General features: G+C 44.0%; 2 protein-coding genes and 1 pseudogene across 3 annotated transcripts; 1 reads left to right on the top strand and 2 right to left on the bottom strand.

Moving 5' to 3' along the window:
* On the bottom strand, positions 1-3,016 carry LOC134757613 (TATA-box-binding protein-associated factor 11-like protein 11). 2 transcript variants are annotated; one of them, XM_063700830.1, is made up of 3 exons: positions 2,599-2,736; positions 1,418-1,643; positions 1-1,203 (listed from the first exon to the last, which is right to left on the bottom strand). In XM_063700830.1, the coding sequence occupies exon 3, from the start codon at positions 1,113-1,115 to the stop codon at positions 519-521; it is 597 nt and encodes a 198-aa protein (XP_063556900.1). In that variant the 5' UTR covers positions 1,116-1,203; positions 1,418-1,643; positions 2,599-2,736; the 3' UTR covers positions 1-518. The 2 variants fall into 2 exon arrangements, with proteins under 2 accessions (XP_063556900.1, XP_063556901.1); XM_063700831.1 differs by having other exon boundaries at positions 7-1,190; positions 2,599-3,016.
* On the top strand, positions 2,710-3,512 carry LOC134757614 (histone H3.X-like). Its single transcript, XM_063700832.1, has one exon. The coding sequence runs from the start codon at positions 2,710-2,712 to the stop codon at positions 3,151-3,153; it is 444 nt and encodes a 147-aa protein (XP_063556902.1). The 3' UTR covers positions 3,154-3,512.
* A 3,325-nt stretch (positions 3,513-6,837) lies between these two features.
* LOC134757566 (TATA-box-binding protein-associated factor 11-like protein 12) lies at positions 6,838-7,972 on the bottom strand (annotated as a pseudogene).
* Positions 7,973-13,496: the final 5,524 nt, after the last annotated feature.

The raw sequence follows: 13,496 nt of genomic DNA on the forward strand, positions 1-13,496 counted from the left end.
TTTTTATTTCTGCAGTTTGGAAAACAGTTTAACTGCTTTTGTGATGACTCACAAAAATACATATGAGCATTGAAAATGTACAGAAGAACAACAATTGGGAAACATTTCTGGAAGCTTCAATTACTGAAACCCAGATATAAGCATACAAGCTAAGACACAGCTACACCTGGCTTCAGCAGGAAACCATACAAATCTCCTGGGAAGGGCTTCCCTCTCTGAATGCAGCTACCTGTCCACAGGATGCTCTAGGCACAAGCACCTTGATTCTTCCAACTAGAAAGACAGAGAAAAATACCTCAACATACCATTAAAATGTCCAAACATTTAGCCAAGGCTCCTGTGAAACAACCTGCTGTCTTCACCTAGGTAAGGTCAACTTCACAGTTTCAGACACTAAGATCGTGGGTAAATCCAGGGTGGACTGAGATAAGGAAGCTCCAGCAAATGCAGTCCTGTCATTGGAAGATGAATGCGATACTGATTCCTGCACAAACAGACCCTTCCCTCTGGCCTTGGGCCTAGAACATGATTTTTTTGTAGTTGCGGTTGGGGAGGAGGCCCTTGGGCTTTAACCTGGGAACAGCCTCCCTTAAATGCTTGGGCTGCAGCGGGGGCACTTCTCCCCACATCTCGCACACGTCCAGGGCCTCTTCCACCACCTCTCCAACAAAGACCTTGGCTATTCCAACCATAGCAATGGCGGTGTTCTCAGACACCGATCTGCCAGTGATGGACTGCATCAGAGCTGCAATGCGTGCTTTTGGGAAAGCTGACCGGCGACACACTTCGTAGCGGGCCAGCTGCTCCTCAGACATGGCAGAAAGCAGGGTTGTCATCCTCTGAGCCTCCTCTGCATCCACGGTGGGCTTCCTGTCCTTCTTCCCCTTGGTATCTGTTTTCTGTCTTTTGGCTGCACGAGGAGCTGAGGCTGACGCTTCATTGTCACCTTCTGTGAGGTCCATGACATCCTCACTCCTGAGCTCACCTTCCTGATCCCTGGGTTCTTCCAAGTTCCCATGTAGGTCCTCAGGGATTCCTTCCTTGTTGCTGCCCTTCAGACCTCGGGGCATGGCGAACATCTCAGCAGAGGCATCTCTTTGCCTGCCTGTCTCCATGGGTGAGATTCAAGTCTGCTCCGTGACAGCAGCTGTACAGGCAGAAGTTTTGGCTGGGGTGGTTCGATTATGGATCTGCAATGAGAACCTTTCAAAGATTTTAGCTGCTGTGTTTCTGCTGAGCCAGTTTAACCATAACTGGACACAGCCCCCTGCCTCCCCTTCCCACACACAAACACACACACTGAATGTTCTCATTTCCACAATGTGAAGAAACTTGTGGAAGGAGAGTATATTAGTTTTAGATCAATGCAGAATAAATTCTCACCAATTTTGGATATTTAAAACAAACACCAACTCACAGGTCAGAAGTTCTGCTAGGCCAAGTGACTTCCTCCAGCTCAGAGTCACATAAGGGACCTCTAGGATGGGTCTGGCTGTGTCGTCGTCACCTTCATCTGAGAAGGGTCTGGCTTCGATCTCATTCGAGTTAGTGGCAGAATTCAATGCCAGGCATTGAAATAAGCCAGGCATAAGAATACAAACACTACATGGTCTCCATGATACCTGGAATCTCACAAAGTTAATCTGATAGATGCAAAAAAATAAGAAAGATGGTTGTCTGGGGCTGTGGTGGCTGGGGATGGGGAATTTGAGGAGATGTTGGTCAAAACACACAACACGTTAGTTACATGGGGGAACAAGCTCAAGAATTACTGTACAACGTGGTGACTATAGTTAACAATATACTGTTACTGGTACCAAGGTTAAAAAAAAAAAAACAGAGTCAGAGAGCCTCAGTGACAGGCACATAGGATCACTTGATCAAAAAGCCACAACTTTGCCTGAAGGCCACCCGCAGATTCCCATGAATGTCACTTTGGGGGAGAAAAATGCCCCCAGGGGCATCTCTGTTAGAGGAGTGACCATTTAGGTGTTCCATCTTTCCCTCCCCGTTTCACCTCATCCTCAGGGAACCTGAGAGACACCTCATGATCACACCCTTGGTGTTTTGCAGCAGTCACCGATGTCGTGTAACATGCAATTTTATTCAAATGTCTTTTTCATTGTAATGACTTCCATGATGGTCATGATGTGTAAACTTTCAGAATCTCTTTGGCACCCAGAATTTTATCTAACTCGCACCTACCATCCCTCCCATGATGCACACGGCAGAGGTTCCTCCCTCCCTGGGGTGTGTGCAGAACCCGGGGACTCGATTGGGTTTTCACAGCGCTGACGAGGTTGAGAGTCTAGTGAAGCAGTGAGTACAATGGAAGGGAGCTGGGTGGGTCTAATGCAATCATCTGAGCTCCTTATAAGAGGCAGCGCTTTACTGAGACCACAGAGATCTCCAGTCAGAAACAGACTGCCTGCGAGGGAGATTCCTGGCTGCTGCTGTGTAGACCAAGGAAACCCAGGACCCTCCGGGAAGACTAAGCAGCGCAGCCTCCGACCCACAGGCCTGAGAGCTGGTAAGTGTGGGGCTGGGTTGGCAGGGATTACGTGTGTGGGAGAGTCACGCGCATGGATCTCAACTCACAGGCTTTCTGAATCCTGTCCACAGCACCACTGCCCTTGTTTTCTGACGCCAGTACTGCCTGCAGCAGGCCAGGCTCAGCCTCAGAGAGGAGAGAGCACAAGGCCCCACAACATGGCAGGCACCAAGCAGACCGTCCGCAAAGCCACCGCCTGGCAGGCCCCCAGGAAGCCCCTGGCCACCAAAGCCGCCAGAAAAAGGGCGCCGCCTACAGGAGGGATCAAGAAGCCTCACCGCTACAAGCCTGGCACCCTGGCGCTGCGGGAAATCAGAAAGTACCAGAAGTCCACGCAGCTGCTCCTGCGCAAGCTGCCCTTCCAGCGCCTGGTGCGCGAGATCGCCCGGGCCATCAGGCCGGACCTGCGCTTCCAGAGCGCGGCCATTGGCGCCCTGCAGGAGGCCAGCGAGGCCTACCTGGTGCAACTCTTCGAAGACACCAACTTGCGTGCCATCCATGCCAGGCGCGTCACAATTATGCCCCGAGACATGCAGCTGGCCCGCCGCCTCCGTGGAGAGGGTGCCGGAGAGCCCACGCTCCTGGGAAACCTTGCACTCTAGAGGACTTCTTTTCTGTTTGCTTGTGTTTTCTTTTTTCTCTTCGCCCTGTAACTGGTAGTCCTGATGTGAGAAGTTTTCTTCTGTTTTGGTTTCTTTTCCCTCCGGGGGTCCAAAGGTAGCTAAGCATAGGACTGCCAGTGGAAAGGCAGGCAGAAATCAGGTGGCGGTTGTGTTTGTGTGTGCTTGTTAGTAAACGTCTCATCTGCTATGAGGCTCCCGAGGCACCAGTGTCAAGTGGAAATGTCTCTATGAGCGAGTTTCAGTTCAACTCTGTAAAATTATAAAGAAATCGTTTTCTGTTTTCTTTACTATGTCTGCATACATGTTCTGTAAACAAAATAAATTTCTTATCAATGAGAGCGAAACGGTGTTTATTGCATTTTTTGAAACAATAGATCCCAGGTATACTTGGAGGTTTTATGTATCCGACTAGATGTTTTCAGTGTTTCCTTTCTCCTGTGCTCTTTCTCCGAGTTAGCTATGAAAATACATTAAACTTTATTTTCTAAAATGTGAATAGACTTTTCTATTTACAAGTTACTGCACTTTGTGGAAGCTGTGTGGGTAAAATCCAATGCGGTATATCTGTGTGTTGAAGGGAGTGAGAGGCACGCATTGGGAGTCTGATGCAGTCCATCCCTGGTGGTCTATATCCCGGAGTGTGATCATTGTCACGGCTGGAATGGTCAAGGCCTTGGTCAGGCAGGTTGTAGAACAGGCCCTGGACATGTGTGAGGTTTGAAAAAGAGATGCCCCTGAGAAAGCCTGCCTGCACATGCAAGTTTAAGAGCCACATTTTTTATCAAGTACATTATGTGATTTCCAGCCCCAGACTAGAAAAGAAATCCTGTTCCTGAGGGAAGAAGTACTGGCTCCATTTTCTCATGACAGAAGACTCTGTGTGCTAGAGCTTCGGTATCTCAGTCTACCCTGGACTCATCCTCGATTTTAACATCTTTCTCAAACTCTGACATGGTCTCACCTAGATCATGGAGGCAGCCTTTCTCATAATCACTTTGACTAAATATTTGTCTCTCCTTGGGCGAATTGAGTCATTTTTCTACATCTTCCTAGTTGGAAAAAGAAAAGTGCACGGTCCCTGAGCACCTTTCGATCACACAGCTGCTTTGAGAGAGAAACACCTCCCAAGAGACTGTGATGGTTTCACACTGAAGCCTGAAGTTGCTCTGCCTTAGGATTATTTCTGGGTTTCTTTTCACATCATAATCAGCTACTAGTTTATATTTTCTGTTGGATTTTTAAAAAGGGCTTACTGATGAGATTATGGCATTCTCATAAAAAATACTACTTTGGTGAAAGTATGTTAAAATGAACAATACTTGAATTTTCAATACTTACAATAGTTGAACATGGCATGGTAGGTGAAAGTGAGAAGTAGAATTTGACAAACACCATTTTACCCAACATTAGTATGTTCCCTTGAATGTGTGATGAAGAAAATCTAAGTAATTAGAAAAAAAGAAACACCTTGTCTATCTCATTAATAGATTCATTTAAAAAAATATTTTTTACAAAATGCTAGCTATGTCTTGATATTCCTAGACAAGGCACTTTAAAATCTCATGAATTGTCTCTCTAATATGCATGTTACTTCAGAAACTATTAGAAAAGATTTGACTGCATTCCTTTTATAAGAGCCCTGCCCTCTTCTCCCCTATATATGTATGTTAGCACTCTGTGTTGTACTCTCTTCCGTAGAAAACACAAATCCATCAATTTATCATTTCAGCTTTTTTAGTCTGGGTACAACTTTTTGTGAGTTATACTTTTAAACTTTTTGCTTTGTACTTTTAAAGACTAGACCCTAGATATTACGTGCTTGAGAATAGTGGAGATAGATTCCTTAAACTTTATTTGGGCATATGCTAAGTACTTTTGTGGGGGCAAAGGCAGGCAGTGAGGATGTTAAGCTTATCCCAAAATAGTGAATTTTTGAAAATAGTCAAGTACAGTCACTTTACTTGTTAGAAATTTCATCACCTCCTTACCAGACACCACATTTTTCTAGGCAGTCTCCAAAGGCACATTATCAGATAGACTTTAAGAATAGTGATGAAGCTCCAGAAAAAACTTTATTGTCATTAACATGTAATACAACCAGCCATGAAAGCTATCAAAAATTTCTCCTGGAAAGATACCACTTTCTACAGATTCCTTTCTCGAGAGCTGTGGCTATATGATATTACATAGTGAGAAGATTTTGAATGTGTAGGGACACTGAACCTTGCCAGCTAATCCATTTTTCCTCTTTGAGAAACAGCACTGTGTTCCTGCTCCTGAGCTGACCTCTGAGATCTTGATGGGAACTTGTTTCTGTCTTCAGCAGTTCAGCTTTACTCAGACCCACTCAAAGCATTGAGTTCTATGGGGGGCCGGAAGAACATTCTAAGCTTGTGTGTCCAATCACCACTGTCACTGCTCCCTGCAGTGGCTCATCCCCACTTCAGGCTACTTGGGCCAGGATTTCTTTACTCTAGTGTTAAGAGACTGCTAGGCCTGCAACATATGCCAGAACACAGCTCCCAAGACTCCTCAATGCCATGGGAAGGGAATGAGATGAGAGCAATCTAAAGACTGGGAGATAATGATTCTCTTGGATTATACCTCTTCTGGTTGCTCAAGCACTTTAATTCCTGAGAAAGCCCTCCCATCTCCATCAGTTCTTCCAAAAACCTGTGCCCTGCTTGTGTCTCTCTAAGACACACTGGTCTAACTTGTTAGATGCCTTTACACACAAGTTGGTAAAATAAAAGGAAAGCTAAACAACGTCAGAATATGGAGGTATGAAACACAATTTCCCATACTCGGTAAAGTTTAGAAATTTGTGCAATACCCAAAGACAGATTCTATGTACAATAAGTCCTATTCTAAGAGCAAAAGCTGAGTGTATGAGGAAATACAACTATATTTTGGGGGGGTGTCTTTGGCTTCAGGAAGAAAGAGCGTATGTTATTCTCCATTCAATACTAGAGCTGAACTATGGGGTCTTTTAGATAGTTTTGCTTATACTCTGTGATTCAGGGGGCACATGGCAAAGGTAAACAGACTGAAGTAGCACCGTGGATATCTGTGAGCTGTGCTGTGAAGGGTCACAGTGATTCTATAATAACTCTCAGGTCTTTATTCTATAACGAAAAATTACTCTTTTCCATCATAAAGGTAAAGCAGAGTATGTGCAAGTAGAGTGTGGAATAACTTTGTCACTCGTGATGAACCTACTTGGTCCAATACTTTAACGACTTCTCCAATGTCTCTGTACTCAGGTTTGATTTCCTGAGTGGCTCATTGGTAGAATGCATAAAATCAAGACTCCTCTAAAGCAATGTTTGGAACTAAATTTCAGTGTCTCCGGAAGCACTGGTAAAATCACCATGTGTAGCGAAAGTGCGGTATCAATAGGCTCTGTCTGTGTCTTTGGAACTGCCCGTATGATCATTACAAATGGAGGCTTGAGGAAAGGTGGTTTTGGAATTGGTTTCTCTCTAGTCTTACACGATGCACCTATAGTATATCGCATTATGATTAAACTAAAGGGTCACTTGCTGACGTAAAGCAAAGTAGGCAGGAATGGAAGAGTCAACATGGAGAAAAAAAATTCTTTGTGATTATATTTTTATTTCTGCAGTTTGGAAAACAGTTTAACTGCTTTTGTGATGACTTAAACAAATACATATGAGCATTGAAAATCAGAGAAGGACAACAATTGGGAAACATTTCTGGAGGCTTCGCTTACTGAAACCCAGACATCAGCATACAAGGAAAGACACAGCAACACCAGGCTTCAGAATGAAACCGTACAAATCTCCTGGAAAGGGCTTCCCTCTCCGAATGCAGCTACCTGTCCACAGGATGCTCAAGGCCCAGGCACCTTTATTCTTCCAACTAGAAAGACAGAGAAAAATGCCTCAATATGCCCCTGGAGTCACAAACATTTAGCCAAGTCTACTGGGAAACAATCTGCTGTCTTCACCTAGGTAAGGTCAACCTCACAGTTTCAGACACTAAGATTGTGGGTGAATCCAGGGTAGACTGAGATAAGGAAGCTCCAGCAAATGCAGTCCTGTCATTGGAAGATGAATGCAATACTTATTGCTGCACAAACAGACCCTTCCCTCTGGCCTTGGGCCTAGAACATGATTTTTTTGTAGTTGCTGTTGGGGAAGAGGCCCTTGGGCTTTAACCTGGGAACGGCCTCCCTTAAACGCTTGGGCTGCAGCGGGAGCATTTCTCCCCACATCTCACACACGTCCAGGGCCTCTTCCACCACCTCTCCAACAAAGACCTTGGCTATTCCAGCCATGGCAATGGCGGTGTTCTCAGACACCGATCTGCCACTGATAGACTGCATCAGAGCTGCAATGTGTGCTTTAGGGAAAGCTGACCGGCGACACACTTCGTAGCGGGCCAGCTGCTCCTCAGACATGGCAGAAAGCAGGGTTGTCATCCTCTGAGCCTCCTCTGCATCCACGGTGGGCTTCCTCTCCCTCTTCCCCTTGGTATCTGTCTTTTGGCTGCAGGAGGAGCTGAGGCTGATGCTTCATTTTCACCTTCGGTGAGGTCCATGACATCCTGACTCCTGAGCTCACTTTCCTGATCCCTGGGTTCTTCCAAGTTCCCATCTAGTTCCTCAGGGATTCCGTCCTTGTTGCTGCCCTTCAGACCTCGGGGCATGGCGAACATCTCAGCAGACGCACCTCTTTGCTTGCCTGTCTCCATGGGTAAGATTCAAGTCTGCTCCGTGACAGCAGCTGTAGAGGCAGAAGTTCTGGCTGGGGTGGTTCGATTATGGATCTGCAATGAGAACCTTTCAAAGAGCTTAGCTGCTGTGTTTCTGCTGAGCCAGTTTAACCATAACTGGACACAACCCCCTGTCTCCCCTTCCCACACACAAACACACACACTGAATGTTCTCACTTCCACAATGTGAAGAAACTTGTGGATGGAGAATATATTAGTTTTAGATCAATGCAGAATAAATTCTCACCAATTTTGGATATTTAAAACAAACACCAGCTCACAGGTCAGAAGTACTGCTAGGCCAACTGGCTGCCTCCTGCTCAGAGTCACATGAGGGATCTCCAGGATGGGTCTGGCTGTGTGGTCGTTACCTTCGCGTGAGAAGGGTCTGTCTTTGATCTCATTCGAGTTGGTGGCAGAATTCAATGCCTTAAGGTTGTGAGCCCCAGGCCCACTTGTTTGTTCTGTCTGCTGCTGTGAGGATGCTCTCAGCTCCTACAAGTGTTGACCAGGTCTGGGCTGTGAGACTCCCTAGGTCTGCACAGCCAGTGCTGGGGAATCTCCCACAGGGGAATGTAGTCTCAGGTAGGTTCAGTCCTCCCTTATAAAGAGCTCAGATGATTGAATTAGACCCAGCCCTTAGCAGCTATTGGTTCAGGATATCCCTAATCTAATCAGGGATTTGGGCGGGCTCATCAATTCATTGTTCTGCCCACACTCAAGGGAGGGGCAGACACAGGGCGAGTCTCTGAGGGGTGGGAAATGCAGGGGGCATTTCAGAATTCAGTCTTCCTCACAGAATCGCAAAGTTCACATTTCACAACAATAAAGAAACTATTTACAGTAAAAATGAGATATTTTATGAAGTTGCACATTAGAAAACTTCAATGTCTGAGAAAAAAGTCTCTAACTCACAGGGAAACAAGTGTTTTATTACATACTCTGAAAATAAAATGGGCTGCGTGAGGGGAATATGAAAATATTGTTTCAATTTTATTTTGTCTTATTTTATTTTATTGATTTATTTTTGAGACAGAGTCTCGCTCTGTCCCCCAGGCTGGGTTACAGTGGCCTGATCTCAGTTCACTGCAGCCTCCACATCCTGGGCTCAAGGGATTCTCCTGCCTCATCCTCCAGAGTAGCTGGGACTAAATGTACGTGCCACCACGCCAGGCAAATTTTTGCATTTTTTAAAGTAGAGACGAGGTTTCACCATTTTGGCCAGGCTGGTCTTCAAATGCTGACTTTAGGTGATCTGCCCCACCTTGGCTTCCCAAAGTGAAGGGACTATAGGCGTGAGCCACTGCGCCCAGACTATGATAGTTTCACACTGAAGCCTGAAGCTGCTCTGCCTTAGGATTTTCCCTAAGTTTTACTTGCTTGTCATGATGAGTTGCTAGTTCATCTTTTCTGTTGGATCTTTTAGAAAGGCATTACCGATGAGATTATGGCTTTCTCACAAAAAGTACTACTTTGGTGAAACTCTATTGAAATTAACAGTACCTTAAGTTTCCAATACTTATCAAGTACAATATTTGAACATGCCATGGTAGGTGAACGTGTAAGAAGCAGAATTTGGCAAACTCCATTTTTTTCCATTTTGACGGTTTCAGGTTTTTTGGTTTCAGCCAAACTAAAGAATGTCCTAATGAGCTGTCAATTCACAGAACACTACAGACAATTTTTGAAACTAAATCACAGTTTAATTTTTGGAGTATGATTCTAAAGAAATTTGAATAATCTGGTGGTATTGCTAACACAAAACATGGTTGTTCAGCTCTTTCATCTTTAAAAACAAACAAAAACAGGATGTGGAATTCTCGCATTTTGCCAAACAGCAGTATGCTCCCTTGAATATGTGACTAAGAAAACTAAGTCATTGGAAAATAAATAAATAAAGGAAAAACCTCCTCTGTCTCAATGATAGTTTCATTGAGAAAAATGTATTTTTTAAAAACTGCTGGCTATGACTTGATATTTTTAGACATGGCAATAAGTTGAAATTTCATGAATCGTTTAACATTCATGCTACTTAAGAAACTCTTCCCAAGATTGGACTGCATTCATTTCATAAAAGCCCTGACCTACTCTCCCCTATATACATATATTAGCACTCTGCTTTGTACCCTCTTCCATAGGAAACACAAATCCATCAATTGATCATTTAAGCCTTTCCAGTTTGGGTACAACTTTTTGTATAGTTGTAAGATTTGCACTTTATACTTCTAAAGACTAGACCCAGATAATATGTGCTTGGGAGTAGTGGAGCTAGCTTGCTTAAACTTTATTTAGACATATGCTAATTGCTTGTGGGGTGCAAAGGCAGGCAGTGAGGATGTTAAGCTTATCCCAAAATAATCAATTTTGGAAAATAGTCAAGTACGGGCCGGGCGCGGTGGCCCACGCCTGTAATCCCAGCACTTTGGGAGGCCGAGGCACCCAGTCTCGAGGTCAGGAGATCGAGACCATCATGATTAACACGGCGAAACCCCGTCTCTGCTAAAAATACAAACATTAGCTGGGCGTGGTGGCAGGCGCTTCTAGTCCCAGATACTCAGGAGGCCGAGGCAGGAGAATAGCATGAACCTGGGAGGCGGAGCTTGCAGTGAGCCGAGATTGTGCCACTACATTCCAGCCTGGGCAACGGAGTGAGACTCCGTTTCTTTCGTAGGTATCTTGTCACCACTTAAGCAGCACCAATCAGAGACCACGTTTTTCTAGGCAGTCTCCAAATGTACATTATGAATAGTAATGTACTTTAAGAATAGTGATGAAGCTCCAGGAAAAATTGCATTGTCATTAACATGTAATACAATCAGCCATTAATGCTGTCAAAGATTTCTCCTGAAAAGATACCACTTTCTACAGATTTCTTTCTTGAGAGCTGTGGCTATATGATATTATATATTGAGAAGATTTAGTATGTGATTATTAAAAGCTCAGAAAATAACAGATGCTGGCAAGGCTGTGGAGATATAGAAACACTTTTACAATGACTGTGACAGTGTACATGAGTTCAACCATTGTGGAAGACAGTGTGGCGATTCCTCAAGGATCTAGAACCAGAAATACCGTCGGACCCAGCAATTTCATTACTGGGTATATACCCAAAGGATTATACATCATTCTACTATAAAGACACATATACATGTAAGTTACTGCAGCACAGTTTACAATAGCAAAGACTTGGAACCAACCCAAATGCCCATCAATGATAGACTGGATAAAGAACATGTGGCATATATACAGCATGGAATACTATGCAACCATAAAAAAGAATGAGCTCCTGTTTTTGCGGTGACATGGATAACACTAGAAACCATCATTCTCAGCAAACTAACACAGGAACAGAAAACCAAACAACCTATGTTCTCAATCATACGTGGGAGTTGATCAGTGAGAACACACCGACACAGAGAGGGGAACATCACACAGCATGGCCTGTCAGGTGATGGGAGGCAAGGGAAGGGAGAGCATCAGGACAAATATGCAATGCATGCAGGGCTTAAAGCCTCTGTGATGGGTTGATAGGTGCAGCAAACCACTAGGGCACATGTATACATTTGTAACAAACCTGCACATTCTGCACATGGATCCCAAAACTCAAAGTTAAAAAAAAAGGAATGTGTAAGGACACTGAACATTCTCAGCTAATCCAATTTTCCTCTCTGAGAAAACAATGCTGTGTTCCTGCTCCTGAGCTGACCTCTGAGACCTTGATGGGAACTTGTTTCTGTCTTCAGCAGTTCAGCTTTACTCAGACCCCACTCAGACTATTGAGTTCTATGAGGGGCCAGAAAAATGTTCTGGTGTTCTAATTAGAACATTAAAATATTCTAAGCTTGTGTATGGAATCACCATCAGCACTGCTCTCTACAGATGCTTGCCTCCACCTCAGGAGACCAACCTGCTTGGGCCAGGTTCTCTTTTCCTCTACTGTTCAGAAAGTGCTAGACCTGCAACATCTGACACAATACAGCTTCCATGACTCCTCAGTGCCATGGAAAAGGAATGAGCTGAGAGCAATCTAAAGACTGGGAGATATTAAGTCTCTTGGATCTTACTTCCTTTGGTTGCTCCAGCACTTTAATTCCTGAGAGAGCCCTCCCATCTCCATCAGTTCTTCCAAGAACCTGTACCCTCCTTGTGTCTCTAAGACACACTGGTCTACCTTGATATATGCCTTTACAAGAAAGTTGGTGAAATAAAAGGAAAGCTAAACCATGTCAGAATATGGAGGTATGAAACAGAATTTCCCCATACTTGGTAAAGTTTAGAAATTTGTGTGATAGCCAAAGGCAGATTCTATGTAAAATAAGTCCTATTTTCGGAGCAAAAGATGAGTGTATGAGGAAATAAAACTATATTTTATGGGGGTATCTTTGGCTTCAGGAAGAAAGAGTACATGTTACTCTGCATTCAATATTAGAGTTGAACTATGGGGTCTTTTCGATCCTTTTTGCTTATACTCTGTGATTCAGGGGGCACATGGCAAAGGTCAACAGACTGAAACAGCACCTTGGATATCTGTGAGCTGTGCTGGGAAGGCTCACGGTAATTCCATAATAAATCTCAGGTCTTTATTCGATAACAAAAAATTACTCTTTACATCATAAAGGTAAGGCAGAGTATCTACAAGTAGAGTATGGAATAACTTTGTCACTTGTGATGAATCTTCTTTGTCTGATACTTTAACAACTTCTCCAATGTCTCTGTACTCAGGTTTGATTTTCTGAGTGGATCATCGGTAGAATGAATGAAATCAAGAATACTCTAAAGCAATGTTTGGAACTAAATTTCAGTGTCTCCGGAAGCACTGATAAAATCACCATGTGTAGTGAACGTGAAGTATCAATAGGCTCTCTCTGTGTCTTTGAAATGGCCCATATGACCATTACAAAAGGTGGCTTGAGCAAAGGTGGTGTTGGAATTGGTTTCTCTCTAGTCTTACATGACGCATCTATACTATATTGCATTATAATACAGGAAAGGGTCACTTGCTGACATAAAGCACCGTAGGCAGGACTAGAAGAGTCAACTTAGGGGAAAAAGTGCTTTGTGAATTTATTTTTATTTCTGCAGTTTGGAAAACAGTTTAACTGCTTTTGTGATGACTCACAAAAATACATATGAGCATTGAAAATGTACAGAAGAACAACAATTGGGAAACATTTCAGGAAGCTTCAATTACTGAAACCCAGATATAAGCATACAAGCTAAGACACAGCTACACCAGGCTTCAGCAGGAAACCATACAAATCTCCTGGGAAGGGCTTCCCTCTCTGAATGCAGCTACCTGTCCACAGGATGCTCTAGGCCCAAGCACCTTGATTCTTCCAACTAGAAAGACAGAGAAAAATACCTCAACATACCATTAAAATGTCCAAACATTTAGCCAAGGCTCCTATGAAACAATCTGCTGTCTTCACCTAGGTAAGGTCAACTTCACATTTTCAGACACTAAGATCGTGGGTAAATCCAGGGTGGACAGAGATAAGGAAGCTCCAGCAAATGCAGTCCTGTCATTGGAAGATGAATGCAATACTTCTTCCTGCACAAACAGACCCTTCCCTCTGGCCTTGGGC

This window comes from Gorilla gorilla, chromosome 19, assembly GCF_029281585.2.
Source record: "Gorilla gorilla gorilla isolate KB3781 chromosome 19, NHGRI_mGorGor1-v2.1_pri, whole genome shotgun sequence".
NCBI lineage: Eukaryota > Metazoa > Chordata > Mammalia > Primates > Hominidae > Gorilla > Gorilla gorilla.

What these genes read in the sequence shown, in the direction of transcription:
- LOC134757613 (XM_063700830.1), bottom strand. Translation starts at nt 1,115, where the DNA reads ATGGAGACAGGCAGGCAAAGAGATGCCTCTGCTGAGATGTTCGCCATG.
- LOC134757614 (XM_063700832.1), top strand. Translation starts at nt 2,710, where the DNA reads ATGGCAGGCACCAAGCAGACCGTCCGCAAAGCCACCGCCTGGCAGGCC.